General features: G+C 37.6%; 1 protein-coding gene across 2 annotated transcripts in view; it reads left to right on the top strand.

Moving 5' to 3' along the window:
- Positions 1 to 24,740, top strand: part of NSUN7 (NOP2/Sun RNA methyltransferase family member 7) — a 49,381-nt gene that overhangs the window by 1,819 nt on the left and 22,822 nt on the right. Inside the window, exons 3-8 of one of the 2 annotated variants that reach the window (XM_053577913.1) lie at positions 3,882 to 3,940; positions 4,355 to 4,485; positions 8,117 to 8,269; positions 8,602 to 8,785; positions 9,845 to 10,055; positions 24,178 to 24,321. In XM_053577913.1, coding sequence (XP_053433888.1) covers positions 3,882 to 3,940; positions 4,355 to 4,485; positions 8,117 to 8,269; positions 8,602 to 8,785; positions 9,845 to 10,055; positions 24,178 to 24,321 — 882 coding nt within the window. The remainder of the gene's footprint in view (positions 1 to 3,881; positions 3,941 to 4,354; positions 4,486 to 8,116; positions 8,270 to 8,601; positions 8,786 to 9,844; positions 10,056 to 24,177; positions 24,322 to 24,740) is intronic. The other variant, XM_053577914.1, reaches the window with a different exon arrangement.

The following is a 24,740-nucleotide window of genomic DNA, read 5'->3' as shown; positions in this document are numbered from 1 at the left end:
CAATAAAATGTAAAGTAGGCAGCTGTGTTGATTAATTGGTGATGTTAATGCTAGATTTCTCTTTCAGGCGATTTGTTTTCCTAAAAGAATATTAAATCTTACCTTTAGAGAGCAATAAGAAAATATTGAATTATTATTCTATGTAAAATTAATGCTTTAACTAGATGGTTGTTATAGTAACAGCTGTAATACATGTAGACTGTTTTCTTCCTTTCAGTCTTATTTTCTATTTTATGAAAGATCTTGTGACTATGTAATCTTTCTTTTTCTTTTTGTAGAGACGGAGTCTCACTTTATCACTCTTTGGTAGAGAGCTGTGGCATCACACAGCTTACAGCAGCCTCCAACTCTTGGTCTTAGGCAATTCTCTGGCCTCAGCCTCCTGAGTAGCTGGGACTACAGGCGCCTGCCATAGTGCCCAGCTATTTCTTTGTTGCAGTTTGGCCCGGCTGGGTTTGAACCCGCCACCCTTTGTATATGGGGCTGGTGCCTGACCCACTGAACCACAGGCGCCACCCTATTTTATCTTTCTTAATGACCCAGAAAATCCCATGAAGATAAATTATTGTCTTTGGCCTTTATAAACCTGGTTTTCTTTGCAACATTCATTTTTATAAATTTAAATTATGAAATAAGATGGCATTGGTTGTTTACTTACGAAAAATATTATTTTCCACTTATTAAAAATATTTTCTTATAATACAGTTTTGGTTTAGAGGATCAGTAAATATTTCTGAATTTTCTTATAATAATACAGTTTTGGTTTAGAGGATCAGTAAGTAATTTCTGAATGTGCAAATGGAATAAAATCAGAATTCCTAAACGCAGTGAGTTTTCCAAGATAATTAAGAACCTGCTATTTTACTTTTAAAATATTAGAGGCTCTTGTACCTTTCACCTTTATCTTCTGTGTTATTAGTGTTCTATCAATACTTTCACATGTGATACTGTGTAAACTCACCTTTGGTTTATGTGGTATAGGTTCAGGGAATCATGGTTCAGAAAAGAAAACTTAGCATTTCTTCCTTAACATTTATAGGAGCAGTAAAACTGCAAAGGTTCTTAAACAAATTAAAGAGAGCTTGGGTAATGGCTCCTTTTGTTTGTAAGTTTGTGAACAGGTAATTATATTAGCATAATTTTTAAGGAGGTAGAAGGAGAAGAAAACAGGTAACAAGAGGAAATCTCGTAATTACACCAATGTTAAGTATATTCTTTGGTTGTGATCTGTGCTTTTTGGTTTTATTGCTTGTTCCTTCCTTGATATCCTTTCTTGTATACTTATATGAGCTCTTTCAAGGTGGGAAGTGTATTTATCTGATTAACCTTTTAAAGATTTAAGGCTTTAATTTCATGTTTTTTGAAATGGAGATGGCCACTAGTTCTGCCTTACAAAATAACCCCAAGGTCAGTTTTTACTGGTAGAATTACTAATGAAGAGTAGCCAGTTAATTTTGAGTTCTGTAAAAGAACTAGAGTAATAGCCACTAATTTATCTTTTCAAATCTATATTTTGAGGAATTCTAAATATTAAAAAAAAGGAAAACTGGCGCAGTGGTTTCTTAATAAAAGAAATGAATGAGTAAGAACTTGAAGAAAGAAGTGAAACTGCTGATTTTTTTTCCTGGTTTAATTCTTTCTCCAGCTTCTCAAGTTGTATATTGTAGTTGGCGGACTTTGACTCCCAGGAACTTACTGTGGCATTAACTTGGTCATTTCAGAATCATGTAATCTGTTTGGTTATAGTTTTGGGGAATTAATTGTAGGCAGGGGTTCCCAAGACCCCCTCAGGTTCAACTTGAAGGACTCAGAACTCTGCAAAAGTTGTTCTAGTTTGTTTCAGTGGAAAGATAACAGATTAAAATCAGTAATAAGGTGCACAGGGCAGAGTCCAAGGGACACCATATGCAAACTTCTGTTGTCCTTTCCCAGTGGAGTCTTCTGGATAGTGCTTCCTTCTTCCGGTTTCTTCAGTCTGATAAACTTATTCTTTTTTTCATAGGGGCTGGTAAACACTAGGAAAAGAATCCACGTGTTTCTCTAGGGAAGGCCCTCCACCTGGAAACAGGAGGAATGAGTAAAGAGTTTCCTGCAGCAGCCTAAAGTGAAGAAGCTTTGTTTAGTGGGGAGGGGATTGGAGCCATTAGGTTGAATTTCAGGTTAGGCAGGGTTTCCAACTTTGAATTAAGTACTAATGACCTAAATCAGGCACTAATAGTGTAGTTTTTTTTGGCTGTTTTGGTTTGGTATAAGAGTGAGGTAAGGAAAGGTAGCATAGCATTGTGGTGAAGTGCATGTATTTTATAAGTCAGACTGCCTGGGCTTGAGCCCTTAACCTGCCACTTTTGTATGACGGTGAACTTGTTATTTAACTATCCTGTGCTTCATTTCCTGTGAAATAAAATAACCTAATTCATAGGGCTGTGGAGATAAAATGAATTATTATATGAAATACATTTAAACCATTGCCTAGCACATAGAAAATACTACACAGATGGTCTCAACTTACAGTGGCTCAGCTTAACGATATTTTGACTTTACAATAATGTGAAAGCAATGTGCATTTAGTAGAAACTATACTTCAAGTATCCATACACTCATCATGTTTTTCACTTTCAATATAGTGTTTTAATGAACTGCATAAGATATTCAACATGGTACTATAAAATTGGCTTTGTTAGATGATTTTGCCTAACCATAGGCTAATGTATTTTGAGTTAATTAGGTTACTTGTATTGAATTCGTTTTCAATGTATATTTTTCACTTAAGTGTTTACTGAGACATAATCTCATTAAATCAAGGAGCATGACATTTAATCACCAGGCAGGGGATATGAAAATAGAAGAGGTAGAGGCCGGGCTGGGTGGCTGCCTGTAATCCTAGCCCTCTATAATCCAACCCAGGTGGGTGGATTGCCTGAGCTCATGGGTCTGAGACTGGCTTGAGCAAGAGTGAGACCCTGTCCAGGGGACATTGGATGAGCATTGCATTCACCCCTGCCCCGAGCTTTACGCCTTGTCATTTGAATCTTAGACTAAATGTCATGACATCAGTGTCTTCCTTAGTGAATTTTACTCAGTAGTTAAGAAATATAATACAAATCTAACAATTCTGAGAGAGGAAAGAACAGTTCCCACTCATTTTACAAGCTAACATATCTCTGACACCAACACTAACAAGGATATTACAAGAAAAACATTATAGACCAACATCCCTCATGAACATAAACATAGAACAAAAATTCTAAATAAAACATTGGTAAATAAAATCCAACAATACATAAAAACGATAAGAGGACAATTGTTCAATATTATTAATTAGATCCTCTTTATTTATTTATTTTTTTTTGAGACAGAACCTCAAGTTGTAGCCCTGGATAGAGTGCCATGGCATCACAGCTTACAGCCACCTCAAACTCCTGGGCTCAAGCAATTCTCTTGCCTCAGCCTCCCAAGTAGCTGGGACTACAGGTGCCTGCCACAATGCCTGGCCATTTTTTGGTTGTAGCTGTCGCTGTTTGGCCGCTGTTTGGCGGGCCTGGGCTGGATTCAAACCTGTCAGCTCTGGTGTATGTGGGTGGCACCTGAGCCGCTTGAGCTACAGGCGCCGAGCCCTCTTTAATGGTTTTCAAAGGACATAAATTGTAAGTTGAAGTTCCTTTATTACTATTCACATGATACTTCTTTGACTATGATTCCATGTGGAGCCTGGGTCATAAGGGTCCACCATCATAAAGGTTATAAATATTTCATCATGTTAAGAATTGAGGTATACTTTAGATAAAAAGTAAAATTTATGGTATTTAAAGTGTATTTTTACTTCAAAGTTTTCATTTTCAGTTTCGGTATTTTTAGTAACAGGCATGTCCCTTATCTTACAGATCAAGATATTTTGGAAACTATATTAATAGACAGCTATCTCTTCCCAAGTACCACAATAGTAAGTAGACAACTTTTAGAATTAGCTTGTCTCGTGATTATTGTTTTTAGAAAGTATTAAAAAGGCTTCTGTTTTAAAGGATATCTAGTTTACTTTATACTGAGACCTCTTCAAAATACAGATTCTTTCCTACTACTTTGTTTAGTAATTTTAAAAATTTTGATCTTTTTTCTTTCCTACTTCTAATTCTCTTAATACCTTTCACATTGATGAACATATCAAAAATTGTCTTTTTTGAAAAGTTTATTTTTCAGTAGATTTTTTCTATTTTGAAGACCTTTCCCATCTCCAAATCCAACCACACTGTATGAAAATAGTTAAAGTCCTATTCTGATATGAAAAATAATGGAATGGAAAATATTGCTATTAGATATTGTTTGTATACCTTTCTTCATATATGTTTCCCCTTGGTAGCCAAATCATTTGAGCAGTCTTATTATCGTGATGCTGTATGATTTCCAAGATAGAAAATTTCAAACTCGTGTTCTTTCTGAGAATGAAGAGTCTATATCAGAAGTTCAGGAAGTAGAGAACCTTCTTACAAGGTAATTATAAAAGTGAAAACAATGTTTTATATGAAATCAATATTAGTATTTTTATTGGTGAAATTGTATGTAGCATAATATGTAGGGATTAAAATTTATAGAGAAAAATATAAAAGTTTATAAATTTTTTTTGTTCCTTTACAGTCTTAAAGGAGTTAAATATTTTGTTTAACATCAGTCTATTTTACAAAGACTGAATTGTGAGATCTAACGTATAACAACTAACATATATCAAATAAGAAAATTATAGTAGTGCACAAGAATCCAGTATTTTGCCAAATTGATAAAAAAAGTCTACTTAGTTAAGAACAAACTAACTTTTTTTTTTTTTTTTTGAGACAGAGTCTCAATCTGTTGCCCCAGGTTAGAGTGCTGTGGCCTCAGCCTGAGTCACAGCAACCTCAAAACTCCTGGGCTTAAGCAGTGCTCTTGCCTCAGTCTCCTGAGTAGCTGGGACTATAGGCGCCCACCATAACACCCAGCTAATTTTTTCTATTTTTAGTAGAGACAGGGTCTCACTCTTGCTTAGGTTGTTCTTGAACTCTAAATCTCAAGCAATCTACCTGCCTTGGCCTTCCAGAATGCTAGAATTACAGGTGTGAGCCACCACGCCCAGCCCAAACTAACATGTTTTAAATTTGTTTTCTTTTTGTCCTAAGTATCGGTAGAAGCCTACTACGAGGATAATAAATTCCTACCTCAAAGGATGGTTAGGAAAACTGATTAAACTAATACATGTGAAATGCTCAGTTTAGAACCAGACACATAACAAGAAAATGGTTAGTAAATGTTAAATGTTATTTTTGCGATGGCTTGAGTATGTCCTCCAGAATTCATGTGTTAGAAACTTTATCCCCAGTGTGACAGCCTTGGGAAGTGGGGACTACTGAGAAAATTCTTGCTTCTCCTTTAATATTTAGCTTGAGCTTCTTCTCTTAGAAGTCCATTTGGGCTGGTTTTGGTATATTTCTTCTTTTTTTTTTTTTTTTGAGATAGGGTCTCACTTTGTTGCCCTCAATGCTGTGCTCTGGTGTCATAACTCATGGCAACTTCAAACTCTTGGGCTCAAGTGAATCTTTTGTCTCAGCCTTCCAACCAGCTGGGATTACAGGTGCCGGCCACAATGTCCAGCTGTATTTTTAGAGATAGGGTCTTGTTCTTGCTCAGGCTGGTCTCAAACTTCTGAGCCTAGGCAATCCGTCTGCCGAAGTCTCCCAGAGTGCTAGGATTACAGGCATGAGCCACCATGCCCAGCCTGGTATATTTCTTCTGATAAATTTGATCTGTTGTTCTGTTTTACCACCAGACTAAATTACTTATGTGTATAAATTATCTTTTAATCTTTATAGTCCCAGGTCTGATCACAGTACTTAGTGAATAGTACTGAAAAAATAAACATATTAATTATCTTTTCTTGCCTAGCTTAACTTTAAATAAATTTTCATAAGTATATGAAGCAACTCTAAAATTGTGGTACTAATTGCTAAAGTAATTACTAATTCCTGGGGCTTAGAGAAGGTACATAACTTGCCTAAAGTCAAATAGCTAGTAATTAGTGGAACCAGAATTTGAACTCACATAATTTGATTGCAGAGTCCAAACAGTACTCACAAAAGAAAAAGAGTTTCGTTTATAGTGTTACAGCGTTAAAGACCAAACAAACAAACAAAAAACAGCAGAGGAGAGAAAGAATATGGAAGAGAGAGAAAAAACAGACCTGATGTGGCGTGTTACAGGAGTAGCAAAGAGTCTGGTATGTGACTGGAAATACATTTCTACATGGGAGTGGTAGGAATTAAAGCAGGAAGAGTTGGCTCAAGTTAGACTATTAATATACTAGAATATCATGATGAGGAGTTTAGATTCTAAGATTTAAGCTTAGGAATTACATAATTATAATTTAACATTTACAAAGTGAGCTCTGACTGTGTAAGAGGGATGATGGTAAAAGAGATTGATTGGACAACTCTGTGATAACATACAAATTCTCATCCAAAATGTTTACTGTCAGGAAATTAGGAGAATTATTTCTCCCTACACTCCCCTCATATACACAACACATTTTTTTTTCTAGAAGTTGTATTTCTAGTCTTTATATTTAATAATTGAATAATTCAGTAAATAGATTTATTATAACTTTGAACTAAGTATATATTTGGAAGTACTATTCAATCAAAAATGTTCTGTACTCAGAAATATCTCATGTGTATTACAGTGAACAGTAATTCATCAGTAATTCATTAATATAATATGGTTTTTGATGTGCATTAATATACTATGCCATTTTTTTAGTGTCTTGTGCTGTAATTCAGTGATATTGACGCATAGAACTAGACAAATGTAATTTTATTGCAGTCCTAACAGGCTTTATTTTTGGAAACTCTTCTCCCAAAATGCCCCTACATTCCCTCTTATATACATATACACATGCTCCCACATAAACAATTTTTGGGGTAAGAAGTTCTCATTCTATTGAGTGGAGGAGAAATTTAAACTAGGGAGACTGCAGACATGAGGAACAGAAACAGTGGTGCTAAAAAATAACTGAGATGCTCATTTACTACCCGTGCCCTGTCTCTGAGCATCCTTTGAAACAATTTAGGTGGGCCTGATGCTGATTCTCTGAGAATATCCTCTCCTTCCCTTTCTCTGCCACACATCAATGCCAACTTCAACTGAGGCTGTAATTGACCGTGTGCCACCTCTCCCCATTTCTCACTCAAGTTTACAGAATACTGCAGTGTATTTCAATTAGATTCCTACTATGAAAATGCTATGAATATGGGTCAGGAATAAGTCCTCTATTCTTAATTTATTAAAAATTTGTGTGGTGGGCGCCTGTAATCCCAGCTGCTTGGGAGGCTGAGGCAGGAGAATCACGGAAGCCCAAGAGCTAGAGGTTGCTGTGAGTACATCATGGCACTCTACTGAAGGCGGTAAGGTGAGACTCTGTCTCTACAAAAAAAAATTTGGGCTGTGAGATTATGAAAAATCATTTGACCTTCATGTTGATGCTAACCAGTTCTTGTTTTTCTTTGCCGTTATTTGAAACTTTGTATCATCAGATAATGAGAAGTGGGAAGGACTTCAGACTTATGAATAAGTTCTTTAGTCTTTTATCAAGACTATATTGTTGATACCTATGATGACAATAACTAGCCTGTAATGAGTGTCTGCTATGTGCCAGGCACTGCGCTAAGTATTTTGCACACATGGTTGATAATCACTACATTAACAGCAAGGTAAGCTGACCCTTTTTTACAGATGAGAAAACTAAGGCCGAGAAAAGAGAATAAGTAACATTCTTGAGGTCACACAGCTCGTAAGAGATAGAACTTGGAGGTACTTGAAGTCTGACTAAATCCTATACCCTTTTCACTAAATAAAATTTATCTTTTAACCAGAGGAGATGCTAAACTATACAGGGACAGCAAGAAGAGAAGAAAAAGGAATGGAGATGACTGGATATATCTCTGTTTTCAAAATGACACATTTTTATTTTAGACTTCAAAAATTTGGAATGGAATTATAGAGGACTTTGTTAAAATTCTAAATGTAATTTGTTAATGTTTCTAGTGGGAAATTGATAGATCTCAAATGTAGTAGTTAAGAATGGATTTTCTGTTTCTAGTTTTAAGACAAAATTGGCTGCAGCATTGGCAAGATGTCGAATCAAACATGATGCCCTTTCAATTTACCACATTCTACCAGAAACCGTTAGGAAACAGGAACTAAGGGCCTCCACTTTGCCACTTTATGCTTGGATAAATACTTGTAAAATCAGGTAAGAGTTCAAATTATTTATATTTCAAGTCTCTATCCTTTTAAAATAATGTGATAAGAAATACTACCTTTTTAAGGGGTAGAGCCACATTCTGGGGAAGTGATTAGGGAATCATAGTTCAATTCCAGGATCTCATTACCAAATTACGAAAGGTAATTACATAAACATATTAACTTTTTTGTCTCTATTTTTTTAACTTATTGTTGGATCAAATTGTGAGTTCCATTAGATGTAATATATGCAGTGATATTTTTGTTGCAGGAAAAAAGTGTTAGCATTAAATATGTTTATAATTATATTTGTAATTATAAGCTAATATTGTATATTTACAGCCCTGAAGAAGTTTATAATAATTTGAAGAAAAGAGGCTATAAAGAAGTCAAATCTGTATTGCATATTAATGATAAAGTCTTTGCTGTGGACCAACATTGCTATGATGTCTTAATTTTTCCATCTCATCTTAAAAATGATCTTAAAAATGTAGATCTTTTCAAAGATTATAAACTTATTTTTCAGGTAAACTGATATTTATTTTGATCATGATTTTCAATAATCTAACATAGCCAAAGAATCTCTCCACTTAAAAAATAAAAGCAACACTGCGTACATTTTTTGTGGATAATTAGGGAGGCGTGTAAGGCCTGTCACCTTAATTATAAAAGTAACACCTCTACAGTAAGTGTTCTTATTATACCTTGGCATGTTTGTCTATCTGAAGTTATAAAAAAGATACTCTCTCAGATTCCATAGTTGGGAGATTCGTGTGGCTGACAGCTGAAAGTCGTACCTTTTCAAGAGAAAGTACAATGAGACCTTTTCTTCTTTCTATTTCTTGGGAAGATAGTAGTGCCATCTTGCATATGAAAAGGCAATGTATAATACTTTAAAAATAATCTTTTTAACTCAGTCTCAGCTTTGATGTGTAAGAGATACATAAGGGCTATCAATACAGGAAGAGAATGTGAGATATAATTTGGTTTCTATGAAATGGAAATAAAAGTTCCAAAAATTAGGTTAAATTTATTTTTATATCTTTAGATTCCCATTCTTGCCTCATCACCTTGGTTTTCTAAGGTTTTTCCCTTCTACACACTCATATTCTTACCCAGTCAAGTACTAAGATCAACTCCAGGAGCCCAGTATGTCAAGCTCCCTTTTGCAAACTTCTCAGACATCTTAATTTCAATCTTTGAGCTAGTATCAATTTGAGTGGCAATGTGATGAGGAAGAAAAGATGGCAGTAGCAGCTGTGTGAGTTTTTGTGAGGGAGTTAAGAATGGGAGGTAAGACAAAACATCACTAATCTATTAATCATAATTCAGAGATGTGGGCATTGTCTTATAACTAGGTGAAATACAATTACAGTCATAATTTATGCTAAACAAAGTTAATCTTTTCATTTTAAACATACCAGTTATCTTTGTTAACTTTTTATTTAGATCTATTAAATTAAAATAGATTAGGTATTTTCTTTAAGATTCCTACCAGGTACTTTCTTTTATCTAAAGCAAAATAAAATTAGCTTATGTTTCTAGTCATACCCTTCGAAATTCCAGTCATACTTTTATCTTGTAGGACAAATCTCGAAGTCTTGCTGTCCACTCTGTAAAGTCTTTATTAAATATGGATGATGATGTCTTAATGGTCAATACAGGCTCTTGGTACACAGTTGCCCATATGTCAACCTTAACAAGTAATAATACCTCAAAAATATTTGTATGTGGACTACAGTCACAAGCTAAAGATTTGAACTTCGTGAACCTTTTTGCAAAAATGGGATGTAAAAGTATGTATACGTATTTATTTGTTTGGTTATTCTATAGAATTTTAGAAATATTAGAAATGCTTTAATTTACTCATTTTTGTAATATAAAAACTATATATATGAACTATACTCTTAAAATCCTCACTAATCTATATCAGGCTGTTAAATAATGTAGATTGTATTAGTATATCCGTACTCTGGAATAATGTTTAAGAGTTAGCTACTACAGTAGATTTTTTTTTTTTTTTTTTAGAGATAGAGTCTCACTTTATCGCCCTTGGTAGAGTGCTGTGGCGTCACAGCTCACAGAAACCTTCAACTCCTGGGCTTAGGCAATTCTCTTGCCTCAACTTCCTGAGTAGCTAGAACTACAGGTGTCCACCAGAATGCCCAGCTATTTTTTGTTGCAGTTTGGCGGGGGCAGGGTTTGAACCTGCCACCCTTGGCATTATATGGGGCTGGCATCCTACCTGCTGAGCCACAGGTGCCACCCTGGTTAAAGTAGATTATAGAAATTTTATTATTTAGGCTCGTTGCCTGTAGCACAGTGGTTATGGTGATGGTTTCGAACCTGGCTCTGGCCAACTAAACAACTGCAACAAAAAAACAGCTGGGCATTGTGGCGGGCACCATAACCACTATGGGAGTGGCACCATAACCTCCAGCTACTTGGGAGGCTGAGGCAAGAGAATCGCTTAAGCCCAAGAGTTTGAGGTTGCTGTGAGCTGTGATGCTACAGCACTCTACCAAGGGCGACATAGACTGTCTCCAAAAAAAAAAAGAAAAGAAATTTTATCATTTAACAAAGAAGACTATAATCACTAAATGCTTAAGTGATAATAATACGATAATAGCTAGGACTAGAACCTAAGTCTTTTAGACTTCTTGTTTTTAGAAACTTTTCCATTGGACCATGCTAACTAAAGATCACATTTTATTATAGGTTCAGTGAAAACCCAAGCTAAATTTTAACAGATTCATAGGGATAGGGAGACAAAAAGTAGAATTCAGGATTTCAGTAGGAACACAGAAGTTCACCCTAGTGATCAGCCATCCAAAGAATTAGAGCCCAGATTCCAGTTATCTTAATTCCTAGTTAGATTAAGATGATCTGGGATTGGTTGGCGCCTGTGGCTCAGTGGGTAGGGCGCTGGCCCCATATACTGAGGGTGGCAGGTTCAAACCTGGCTCCGACCAAATTGCAACAGAAAAATAGCTGGATGTTGTGGTGGGTGCCTGTAGTCCCAGCTACTTGGGAGACTGAGGCAAGAGAATAGCCTAAGCCCAAGACCTAGAGGTTGCTGTGAGCTGTGATGCTACAGCACTCTACTAAAGGCGATAAAGTGAGACTCTGTCTCTACAAAAAACAAAACAAAACAAAAAAACAAAAAAAGATGATCTGGGATTGCTAGTGCCCAGTCTTAGCTGACTGCCAGAAGTAAAAGTAAATTCTTTCTCTGCTAGGCAGGGTGGCTTACACTTATCCCAAATCTTCGGGAGGTTGAGGTGGGAAGGTAACTTGAGACCAGGAGTTCAAGAGCAACCTGGGCAAGATAGCAAGACCCTGTCTTTACAACAAATAAAAAAAATATCTGGGTGTGGTGATGAATACCTGTAAACCTAGCTACTTAGGAGGGTGAAGCAAGAAGATTGCTTGAGCCCAGAAGTTTGAGGCTACAGTGAACTATAATTGTGCCACTTCACTCTAGCCTGGGCAATAGACCAAGACCCTGTCTAAAACAAAAAATGAAAGTAAATTCTTTCAAGGAAAAAGTCACGCTAAGTTTCTAATTATCTCTTAAATTTTTCTAATGCAATGTCTGCCACTCAAGTTAGAAAAACCCAATAAGTAAGGAAAAATAAATGACAAAGAGATGACTGAAATAAATAGAAGCAAGACCCACAGAAGATCCAGATACTGGATATGTCAGATGTCGATTTTAAAGTAACTATGATTAATACATTGGAAAGACTAAATGCCCAAGTTTTAGAATTTTTTAGAAAACTGGAAAGTATAATCAAAAAAAGAGCCAAAAGAGAGTTCTAGAACTGGAAAATACAATGTGTAGAATTAAGAAATAAATAGATAGAATTTAACAGTAAATTACACAAAACTGAAGAAACAATAAGTGAACTGATAAGCTGGGAGAATATATCCTGATGAAGTACTGAGAGACAAAAGGATAAATAATACAAAAATGGTCATAGACCCATGAGAGTCAGTGATTGAGTGATCTCACATATGTTTGATTGGAATTGCATAAAGAGAGGAGAAAAGGAATTAGCAAGAAATAGTATTTGAATTGCAGGCTGGGAATTTTCTTTCTTTTTTTTTGCAGTTTTTGGCCGGGGCTGAGTTTAAACCCGCCACCTCCAGTATATGGGGCCAGCGCCCTACTCCTTTGAGCCACAGGCGCCACCCAGGCTGGGAATTTTCTAACAAAAGAAAAACATTAAGCCCTGTAAACTCTCACAAGTATAAACATATAGAAACATATGCTATGTTTGTGTCCTCCTAAAATACACATGAAAAATCCTAACTCCCAGGGTGGTGCTTGTGGCTCAGTGAGTAGGGTGCTGGCCCTATACACCGAAGGTAGTGGGTTCAAACCCGGCCCCGGCCAAACTGCAACAAAAAATAGCCGAGTGTTGGTTGTGGCAGGCACCTGTAGTCCCAGCTACTCGGGAGGCTGAGGTGAGAGAATTGCCTAAACCAGGAGTTGGAGGTTGCTGTGAGCTGTGACGCCATGGAACTTTACTGAGGGCAACAAAGTGAGACTCTGTCTCTAAAAAAAAAGAAAAAGAAAAAGAAAAATCCTAACTCCCTAGAGAAAAAAAAAAATATCCTAACTCCCAAGGTGAGGTGATGGTATTAGGAGGTGGGACTTTTGGGAGGTGATTAGGTCATGAGGGCAGAGCCCTCACAAATGGCATTAGTGCCCTTATGAACAAGACCCCAGAGAGCTAGCCCTTTCCACCATGTGAAGACAGAGCAACAAGGTACCATGTGAGAAAGTGGGCCTCACCAGATGCTGAATCTTCTAAGGCTTGATCTTGGACTTCTTCACCTCCAAAACCGTGAGAAATGAATTTCTGTTGTTTATAAACTATGCATTCTCTGGTATTTTGTTAATAGCAGCCCAAACAGACTAAAACAACATATTAAGCATATTATAGGATAACTGCTGAAAAACAAAGAAAAAAGGCAATGTAAGCAGCCAGGAGAAAAATACATGTTACCTTGAATGGTATGGCAATAAAACAAACTAATATTTTATCAGAAACAGTTGAAGCCAAGAAGATTCAATGAATGTTAACACTGAAAGAAACTACCAGACTAGATCTTTATATTCTGCAAAAATATTCTTTGAAATAAAGGTATTCTCAGACGAACACAATGTGAGAATTCATCACTAGTAGACACATTAAAGCATTAAAGGAGATACTAAAAGTATATTGTTTGAATAGAAGTAATATTATTTAGAAAGTTGGAGATGCTTGAAGAAAAAAAGAAAATAGGCTCAGCGCCTGTAGTTCAGCGGCTAGGGCACCAGCCATGTACTCCAGAGCTGGTGGGTTCAAACCCAGCCCAGGCCTGCCAAACAACAATGACAACTACAACCAAAAAAAAAAAAAAAAAAAAATAGCCGGGTGTTGTGGTGGGCGCCTGTAGTCCCAGCTGCTTGGGAGGCTGAGGTAAGAGAATCACTTAAGCCCAAGAGTTTGAGGTTGCTGTGAGCTGTGATGCCATAGCACTCTACTGAGGGCGACATACCGAGACTCTGTCTCGAAAAAAAAAAAGAAATAAAGAAAATAGGTAAGTCTAAGTCAGTGGTTCTCATCCTTCCGAATGCCGTGACTCTTTAATACAGTTCCTCATGTTGTGGTGACCCCCAACCATAAAATTATTTTTTTGCTCATTTTATGGTTGGGGGTCACCACAACATGAGGTACTGTGTTAAAGGGTCACGGCATTAGGAAGGTTGAGAACCACTGGTCTAAGTGATTAGAATCTAGTGTACAATGGGTTTGCAAATGTCTGCGGAATTAAGAAGAGGTATGTTATATGTAACTAAGAAATGCAACAACAGCTTACAGTTTTATAGAGAGAAGAAAATGGAATTAATGCATTCTATGGTTTTTGCTTTTCTACGCAGTGGTAAAACTAGTATATTAAGTCAGTAATGCATGCTGTAATTTCTTGGAGGATCAGTAAGCAAATAAAAGAATGTATAATAGCTAAAGGAAAGAGGAACGGGGTATGAAATTGGAATCCCAATCTAAAAAACGATAAAGAAGGAGAGTAAGATGGACATAGACAAGACAAATAGAAGGCAGAAAGGATGGCAGATTAAACCATAGGGTATATATTTAAGCTTATGTTATATATTTTTATATAACATTAAAATATTATATAAATTTTTTTTAGAGACAAAGTCTTATTTTATCACCCTCGGTAGAGTGCTGTGGCGTCACAGCTCACAGCAACCTCCAGCTCCTGGGCTTAGGCGGTTCTCTTGCCTCAGCCTCCCAAGTAGCTGGGACTACAGGTACCTGCCACAACGCCCAACTATTTTTTGTTGCAGTTTGGCCGAGGCTGGGTTTGAACCCACCGCCCTTGGTATATGGGGCCGGCATCCTACCCCCTGAGCCACAGGCACCACCCCATATATATATTTTTTGAGACAAAGTCTCAAGCTGTCACCCTGCACCCTGAGTAGAGTGCTGTGGCATCACAGCTCACAGCAACCTCCAACTCTTGGGCTTAAGTGATTCTCTTGCTTCAGTCTCCCAAGTAGCTGGGACTACAGGCGCCCACCACAAGACCTGGCTATTTTTTGGTGTAGTTGTTGTTGTTTGGCAGGCCCGGACTGGATTCAAACCTGCCAGCTCTGTGGGCAGCGTCTGTGGCTCAGTGAGTAGGGTGCTTGCCCCATATACTGAAGGTGGCAGGTTCGAACCCGGCCCTGGCCAAACTTCAACAACAACAACAAAAAAATTGTTTCAAACCTGCCAGCTCTGGTGTATGTGGCTGGTGCCCTAGCCGCTGAGCTACAGGTGCCGAGCCATAAAGTAATATATTTTAATCACAGTAAAAATACATGGATTGAATACATGAAGCAGAGGACAAAGAACGTTAATATTGGATTTTATTTTATTTTTATTTATTTTTTTGAGAAAGAGTCTCACTATGTCACCCTTGGTAAAGTGCCATGGTGTCACAGCTCACAGCAACCTGAAACTCTTGGGCTTAAGTGATTCTCTTGCCTCAGCCTCCCGAGTAGCTGGGACTATAGGTGCCCATTACAATGCCTGGCTATTTTTTGGTTGCAGTTGTCATTGTTGTTTTAGCAGGCCTAGGTTGGGCTTGAACCTGCCAGCCCTAGTGTATGTGGCCGGTGCCCTACTCACTGAGCTACGGGTGCCAAGTCTTAATGTTGGGTTTTAAAACCGCAACTACATGCTGTTTACAAGAAAAGCCCTTTAAAAAAAGGATACTAAAAAACTTAAAAGGACAGAAAAAGTTATGCTGCATATATGCTGACAGAGCTACATGGATCATTATGAAAGTTTTGAGATACCCAAAAATAAAGAAATGTAAAATCTGTGGGGATGGAAACAAATGAAGCCTTCCCAGCAACACCCGTAAACTGAGCAAGTTGAAACTTGCACAGGTGAATCAGAAGGGATGCTGTTGACTATGTTTCTTGGAAGTAAAATAATGGACCAATAACACAGTCTTTCTCAAAACTTTCCTAGCCACCCAGGTACAGACAAACATATTAAAGTTAAGAAACATTGCTAAAGGGCAGCAGTGCCCGTGGCTCAGTGAGTAGGGCGCTGGCCCCATATACTGAGGGTGGTGGGTTCAAACCCAGCCCTGGCCAAACTGCAACAAAACATAGCCAGGTGTTGTGGGGGGGGTGCCTGTGGTCCCAGCTACTCTGGAGGCTGAGGAAAGAGAATCGCCTTAGCCCAAGAGCTGGAGGTTGCTGTGAGCTGTGATGCCACATCACTCTACTGAGGGCAACAGAGTGAGACTGTCTCTTAAAAAAAGGAAACATTGCTAAAAATAGATGTTTGTAATTATGAAAGGTTCAATTCTGGAAAATGCAACAGTATTAAAGATCTGTGTACCTAATATGAAGCATTGTCTCAATATATAAAGTAAAACTATCTAGAACTGGCAAATATTCTTTGTATACAAAAATCCCAAGGCATCATAGGAAAATATATTAGAACTAATGTTAGTATAACAAGATTACAGGATACAAAATGAATATGTAAAAATGTATTATATTTATATACACTAGCAATGAATCTAAAAATGAAAGTAAGAAAATAATTTATAATATCAAAAATGTAATTCTTGGGAGTAAATTTAATAAAAGAAGTGCAAGACTTGTACACTGAAAGTCACAAAACACTGTTTAAAGGAATTAAAGCCGTAAATAGGGAACATTCAGTATTTACGGATCAGAAAACTTAATATGGCAGTCCTCCCCAAATTGACTCACAGATTTGTCGCAATCTTTATAAAAACTGTAGCTGACTGTTTTGCAGAAATTGACACACTGTTCCTAAAATTCACATGGAAATTTAAGGAACCCGGAATAGCCAAATGAGTCATGAAAAGAACTAAGTTGTAAGACTCGAATTTCCTAATTATAAAGCTTACTCTACAGCTACTGTAATCAAGTGAGTGTGGTATTGGCATAAGGGTAAACATACAGATCAGTGGAATATACTGAAGGTTAAGAAATAAATCCTTAACATTTTCAGTCAATTATCGACATGATTGCCAATACCACACAATGGAAGAACAGTCTTTTTTTTTTTTTTTGGTAGAGACAGAGTCTCACTTTATCGCCCATGGGGTCAGCTCACAGCAACCTCCAACTCCTCCAACTCCTGGGCTTAGGTGATTCTCTTGCTTCAGCCTCCCGAATAGCTGGGACTACTGGCACCTGCCACAACGCCCGGCTATTTTTTTGTTGCAGTTTGGCCGGGGCTAGTTTTGAACCTGCCACCCTCAGTATATGGGGCCAGCGCCCTACTCACTGAGCCACAGGTGCCACCCAGAAGAATAGTCTTTTCAACAAATGATGTAGCAACAACTAGATAGGCACTTGTAAAATAATAAAATTGGACCCGTACCTGAGAAATTAATTCAAAATGGATCAAAGACCTAAGTGTTAGAGCTAAAACTCTTATAAGAAAACATAGGACAGGCTTGGCACCTATGGCTCAAGCGGCTAAGGTGCCAGCCACATACATGTGAGCTGGTGGGTTCGAATCCAGCCTGGGCCTGCCAAACAACAATGACGGCTGCAACCAAAAAGTAGTTGGGTGTTGTGGGTGCCTGTAGTCATAACACCTTTTTCTTTTTTTTTTTTTTGAGACAGAGTCTCAAGCTGTTGCCCTGGGTAGAGTGGGTGGCGTCACAACTCACTGTAACCTCCAACTCAGGCTCAGCGATCCTCTTGCCTCGGTTTTTCTATTTTTAGTAGAGATGGGGGTCTCGCTTTTGCTCAGGCTGGTCTGGAACTCTTGAGCTCAAGCAATCCACCTGCCTCGGCCTCCCAGAATCTAGGATTACAGTTAAGTGATTCTCTTGCCTCAGCCTCCCAAGTAGCTGGGACTACAGGCAACTGCCAAAATGCCTGGCTTTTTTTTTTTAAAGATGGGGTCTTGCTTTTGCTCAGGCATGAGCTCAGGCAATCCACCTGCCTTGGTCTACCAAGTGCTGAGATTACAGGTGTGAGCCACCATGCCTGTCCAATTGGTTTAATTATTAAAAATCAATTTGTGTAATCACTTTAATAGAAACAGAAAAATATTTCAATAGATTCACTAAAGGAATTGAGTAAAATTTAATATTCATTCATGATGTATCTACAGTAAACATCATACCTGATGAAGTGTTTGAAGCTTGCTTTCTGATACGAGGAATTAGACAAGCATTTTTGTCATCACTGCTTATAATCAATATTGTACTGGAAGTCAAAGGGAATGCAGTGAGGAAAGAAAAGAAAAAATAAATACTGTAAAGGAATAAGTAAATCTTTGTAGTTGACAAGATAACATATATGAAAAATTCAAAATAATCCAGAACTATAGAATTTATTTGTGGTATTTGCAAGGTTACTAGGTATAAGGTCAGCATTTAAAAATTAATTTATTGCTACATGCCAACAACAAAAACTAGAGAATGACATTTTAAAAGAAAATACCTTTTACAACAATACCACAAAACAAAATAATTGAATGCATCTAATAAAAGTTGTGTAAGATCTCATAAACATTGTGGAACACATTACTGAAAGAAAGAAGACTTAGGTAAATGGAAAACTAGATTATGTTCATGAATTGAAAGACTGTGTGTCACAAAGATGACATTTATCTCCCAATTGTTCTATATAGATTCAGTTTTAAACCAATCTAAATTCTAGTGCATTTTTTTATGGAATTGATAAGTTGATTTTAAAATTTTTTATGGTAACACAGAGGGTCAAGCATACCAGAAAATACTGAGGATAAACAAAGGTGGAAGATTTACTTCACTGGATGTCAAAACTAAAAAGTTACAGTAATTAAGACAGCACGAGGGTGGAAAAATAGACCAGAGGAACTGATCAGAGTCCAGGAAAGACCCACATATATGAAGTCACTTCATTTGTAACTAAAACTACAATGCAGAGTATTGAGGAAAAGATGGTCTTTTCAGTAAATTGTGCTGGGAAAAAAATGAAATTGATTCTTACTTCACACCATGTATACAATAGAAAACGCCTAGAACTTATTATAAGAGAAATACTTCATGATTTGGGATAGGTTAAGTTTTCTTAAACATGATACATAAAACCCTAGCTATAAAAGAAAAGACTGATAAATTAAAACACCAAATAAAAATACAAATACAAAAAAATACAGCAAATTAAAAAAAAAAACCTCTGTACATTAAGAGGGTGCAAAGGAAACAAAGAGGGAAGCACTTAAATTAGTGATAAGCTTCCATCAGTGGTGTGTGAAGAATTTTTACAAACTAAAAATAAAAAAGTGACAGCCCCATAGGAAAATGTGCAGGAGACATGACCATGTGTTTCACAAACGAGGATATCCAGATGCCAAAAAAAGTAAGTACCAAGCCCCACTAGCAATCAGGGAAATACAATTAAAATAACAATGACAGGCTTCATGCCTGTGGCTCAGCGGCTAGGGCACCAGCCACATACACTGGAGCTGGCAGGTTTGAATCTGGTCTGGGCCTGCTAAACAACAATGACAATTGCAATAAAAAATAGCCAGGTGTTGTGGTGGGTGCCTGTAGTCCCAGCTACTTGGGAGGCTGAGGCAAGAGAATTGCTTAAGCCCAGGAGTTCGAGGTTGCTGTGAGCTGTGCCACTGCAGCACTCTAATGAGGGCAACAAAGTGAGACTCTTGTCTCAAAAATAAATAAATAATAAAATAACAATGACTTTCACCCACCCACAGAATGATTAATATTAAAAAGACTGCCAGGGGCAGTGTCTGTGGCTCAAAGGAGTAGGGCGCTGGCTCCATATACCAGAGGTGGCAGTTTCAAACCCGGACCCAGCCAAAAACTGCAAAAAAAAAAAAGACTGTCAGTCCCATGTGCTGGCAAGGCAAGGAGCCTCAAGAATGCTTAAAGAAATGCTCAAACTGTAACGATTTGAAAGCTAGCATGACTTGCTGAAGTTTAATGTATACCTACCTTATGAAGCTTACCTTACAGCATGAGAAAGAATGAAAAGACATCAGTGCATACTGTGAAGAACTAGATAGGTTAAAGGGCTAGAGAGTGCTGCTCTTTTACATGTGGTGATCAGGAAAGGCCTCTCCGATAAAGGGATGTTTTGAGAAGAGACTTGACTGAAGTGTTGGAGACCTGGGTGAAGTGAAGAGCATTCCAAGCAGAGGGGTATAAAAGAAAAGCCCTGTGGTGGTAGTGCGTGAGTTGAGCACCTTCCAGGAACTGGAGGAGTCTGTGGGGCTAGAACAGATGAATGAAGGGTGTGATGAGGTCCAAGGGTGTGTCTGGGAACAGAAATAGGGCATCCTGCGCCTGGGAAGAACACTGACTTTCAGTGAAAGGAGAGTTCATTAGAGGACTCTGGGCAGAGGAGTCCTGCTCAGAGGAGGACGCCATATTTAATAGCATCTCTGTGATGATACTGACTTGTCCCAGGGCGGTGGCAGCGGAGGTTGTGAAAAACGACAGATTCTAACTGTATCTTAAGAGTGTGCTTCCCAGGAATTGCTTCTTTGATGGGATGTGAGCCGTGAGAGAAGGAAGAGTCAGGACGGACTGAGGTTTTTGGTTTGTTCACTGGATGGGGTTGCCCTTTGCTGAGATGGGGAGGACTGTAGTAGGATTTAGGTTTTAGTTATGCCAGGGTTAGGGTGCCTGGGGACACAAAGTGGAAATGTCAAGCAGACAGGCAGGTGACTCTTGCAGTTTAGGGGAGAGGCCTGAGATACAAAGTGGGGACTTGTCAGCATGTAGGATGATATTTAAAGTCATGATCACTAAGGGAGTGAGTGTAGGTAATAAAAGAAATCTGATATCTGACTCCTGGACACTCCCAAAACTTAGAGGCTAGGGAGTTGAATCGAGAGAAATCCAGCAGAGAATCCATAAGAGAAGCAGGAAAGAATTAAGAAAAAGTGAGCTGAGGAACGGGGCTGGTTATTACTTTACTTCCTGTCTGGTGCGTGTCCTCTGCCCTGCTCTGTGACCTGTGCTTTCCATGGCCAGCTGGCTCGGCGTGAGCCCTGTCAGTAGACAGTGCTGGAGAGACTTGACAAGACTGGAAGAGGATTATTTTTTTATTTTCTTATCAAAGGGCCTTGGTGAATGCTCTTCCTTTGCGTCTGCTCACTGGTGAAATCACCTTCCAAAACCTCAGGCTCTGCTCCTTGTTGGCTTTCCCTCAGCCGTGGAGGCATCACTCCATCTGTAGATCACTACCTTTCACCTCGTTAGCAAGAGAGGAAGGGAACCACGGGTTACCTAGCAGTAGACGAGGGGGAAGTTTCTCATTTTAGAAGAATTCCAGCTAATAAATAAAAAAGGAGTGATAGAATTAAAATATGAGTATTTTGCAACCCCTTGGGTGGTAGTACAAAGGCAACTTAGTGGAAGAATGTGACACTACTTGTAAAGTAGCCTTGTCCCTTTTTCCCTCACAAAAAAAGAGAAAAAAGTTGTTGACTCCTTAAGCATCTCCTTACTAATTTATTGGCAGTAAGAAGATAGGAACAGGTTAAACTACATTCTAGGGAAGCAACTAGAAAAATCCAGACTATGGGAAACTCTAGTAGAAATAAATGGTAAGAGAAAATGGGAGGATAATATATAAATAAAAAGAAATGTAAAATAAGACTCATTGACCAATTGCCATGTATGTACCTTATTTAGATCCTTATTCAAACAAACTTAACTATAAAAAATTTTTGACATATATGAGACTATTGGGAAATTGAGCCAAGACTGGATGGTATATAGAATGATAAGGAAATATGATGAATTTCCTTATATGATATATGAAATATGATGAATTTCCTTATATGATATATATGAAATATGATGATGAATTTCCTTATATGATGATAAGGAAATATTTTTAAATGTTTTGGTGTGGTTATATTTAAAAAGAAGTTCTTATTCCTTTAGAGACATATGCAGAAACGTTTATTAAACCATAGGGGATGAGTGGGCATGGCTGCCAAGAGAGATGAAACAAGACTGACCGTGAATGGTCACTGCTGAAGCTCCCCCATGGGCAGAATTCATTCTGTTATTGTGCCTATCTTTGTGGATGCTTCAACTTCTCTAATAAAACATTTAAAATGGCGGGGGAGGGGCGGGGGAGAGAAGACCACTTTATATAAAGAAAAAACAATTTCAAAGAGAATAGGAAGAGGGAAAAATTGATCAGGTGAGAGAAAGGGAGCAGGTGGGGCAATATCAGGAGTGATTGTTCAGCAGGTAAGGGGATTGGAAGCCAGTGCAAAAGTGGAGGGTTGATCTTAAGTGAGGGCACAGATGGCTGTAACTTGGGAGAAGGAACCCACTCTAAAGAGCTAAGTTACAAGGTCCCTAAAGGTATGGATGATGCTTTACACCAGTTTGTGTGAGTTCAGCACCTTAAGCTAGGAATATCAGTGTGCCTCATAAATGCTAGTGATACCCTTCTTCTTCTGGGGAAGAGAGAATATAAAAGGGGATAAAAAATAGGGAAGGGAACTAACCAATACTGAGTATTTACTGTACACCAGATACCACACTAAGCTTAAACTACTTTATCTCAGTCTTCACCACAATTACATGAGGTAGGCATCCCATTTTATGAGTAAGGAAATGGAGGCTTTAAGAGATTAAGACACGCAGCTAGTAAATAGTGAAGTTGGGAGTCAAACTTGAATCTTTTTGCCTCCAAAGCCTATTTTTCTACATTGCATCATGCTACTTTAAGTTGAACCTGAAGTTCAGAATGGGAAATTTAATTTTAAATTTCAAAAGCAGTTCTCCCAGGTGAAAAACAGTCTATTAAGAGAACCCCTCTATGAACTTTGGGAAGTTCTCAGAGAATAATAACCCTCTCTTCTTTTTTCTTTTTCTGTTCAACTTTTTATTTTTTTACTTTCTCATCAAAGTTTCTCATTCACCTTGTGAATGCTCTTTCTGTGTGTCTGCTCGCTGGTGAAATCAAGATGGTGAAACCCTGACACCTTCCAAGCCCCCCATCATTTTCTTTCTTTGACAGAAACACAGAGCTAAACCTGATCTCATCACAGCAACACAACATTCAAGGAAGGCCAACCTATTTTAAGTAGTTTCAGGTGATAGATTATTGATGAGCTACAGACGGATGGATCACACAGGAGAAAAGTTCACTAATCTGGACTGATAAAAGCAGAGAAGACGCACATCTCCACTTTCAAGTGTTTACTAGGTGACATCACACCGTGGATTTACCCAAAATGCTGCCTGGAGTATCCAGTCAATGTCACATAGTAGTACTTACGTAGCTCAGATAAGCTTGGAACACTGAATCCCCAGTGCGAGACATAAGATGAGCGCATAATCTTAACTTGATGTCATTTCACTTTTTGATTTTTCAGATATAAGTCTTAATTCCATAAATGACATTCATCTTGTATAGAACTACATATTTGTTTTAGAAATTCAATCTAGTACTCTAAGACAGTTTCCATATGTGCATAAGAAAATGTACGATTGAAATTTTTGCCTTAAATTGGTAAATGAATACCACAATATTCATCAGGGAAATATCAAAACAATAAGATACCACTTTACACCTGCTAGGGTGGGCTACAATCAAAAGACAGATAATTATAAGTGTTGACAAGGAGGAGGAGCAACTGGAACTCTTACACTGCTGGTGGTATGGTAAAATTGTGCAGTCACTTTAGAAAACAGCCTGGCAGTTTATTGCTTCTTTAGTTCTTTCATTTATTATTTAAACTATACAAGTTTTTCATTATTTGGAAAGTCTGCATCAGAATTCTTATTCTGTAGAGACAAAAATTTCTTCTCTACTAACACTTTTAAATCTGGTATTTTTTCTGGATGTTCTTCTTTTACATGATTTATTACTGATTGAACAGTATTTACACAGTTGTTTAGTTGCTGATCCATTATGACAAATTCACCTTGTCCATAGTATATTCCATATTCACTTTAGTCTGATTTTCCACAAGATCCAAAACAACACTAGACGCTGTGTCTGTCCCAGAGTTGATACATGCTTTGAAGTTTTTTAATGAGGAGAGAGCAGACTTTGTACCACTGAAAGATATGAAACCAGTTGAATCTGAATTAGAATCTAATGCCTTGGCATCTTGAAATTACTGCCTGGCCGTCCAAGTTATCTCAGAGTGACTGTACCCAACTTCTCCTCTCTGGACCCCAACTCTGTTTCTCAATCCCCTTTGCCAGGGCTCCTCAATAGCCCTCTCTTCTAACTACACCAAAGTGCGTTTCTGTGGGGGTGAGGATTTAAAAATGTACAACAAATAGAAATAATCACACACTGCATTATGATTTTTAATATTTTTACATTGGTTTTTTTTTTTGTGTGTGTTTTTCTCCCAGATGTTGAAATACTTAATGAGACATTCATTAACATTGAATCAAAGGATCACAGGTTACAGAGAGTTAAAGTAATTCTGCTGCTACCTCGCTGTTCAGGACTGGGTGTTAGTAATCCAGTAGAATTTATTTTAAATGAACATGAAGGTACTTGTCTTAATTTCTAAATTATTGAAATTAGTTGATAACTTAAAAAATAAAATTATTTACAATCACTAAAATAGCATATTTTCTATTTTATTTGGTATATAATTAATAAATAATAGCTACCATGTATGAAGTGTTTACTGCATATGAAGTGCTTAATCTGTTACCTCATTTTATCCTTACACCTGTCCTATAAGAGATGGGCAAGGGTGATATTCAAAATATTTAATAATTAGAATAATGTAGGCGATCAGAAGAGATGCTGGCCAGTCTGCTACTGTGGTATATACTAGAGCTCTTGATGTAGGAATTAAAATTTATCAGCATTCTATAGATGAAAAAACTGAGATTCAGAAAGATTGATTCATTGTTATCAGGTCATATAAGTAGTTAATGACAGAGCTCGGATTTGACTTTAG

This window comes from Nycticebus coucang, chromosome 23, assembly GCF_027406575.1.
Source record: "Nycticebus coucang isolate mNycCou1 chromosome 23, mNycCou1.pri, whole genome shotgun sequence".
Lineage (NCBI taxonomy): Eukaryota > Metazoa > Chordata > Mammalia > Primates > Lorisidae > Nycticebus > Nycticebus coucang.
Note: the sequence above shows the minus strand (reverse complement) of the source record. Positions and strands in the feature narration are given on the sequence as shown.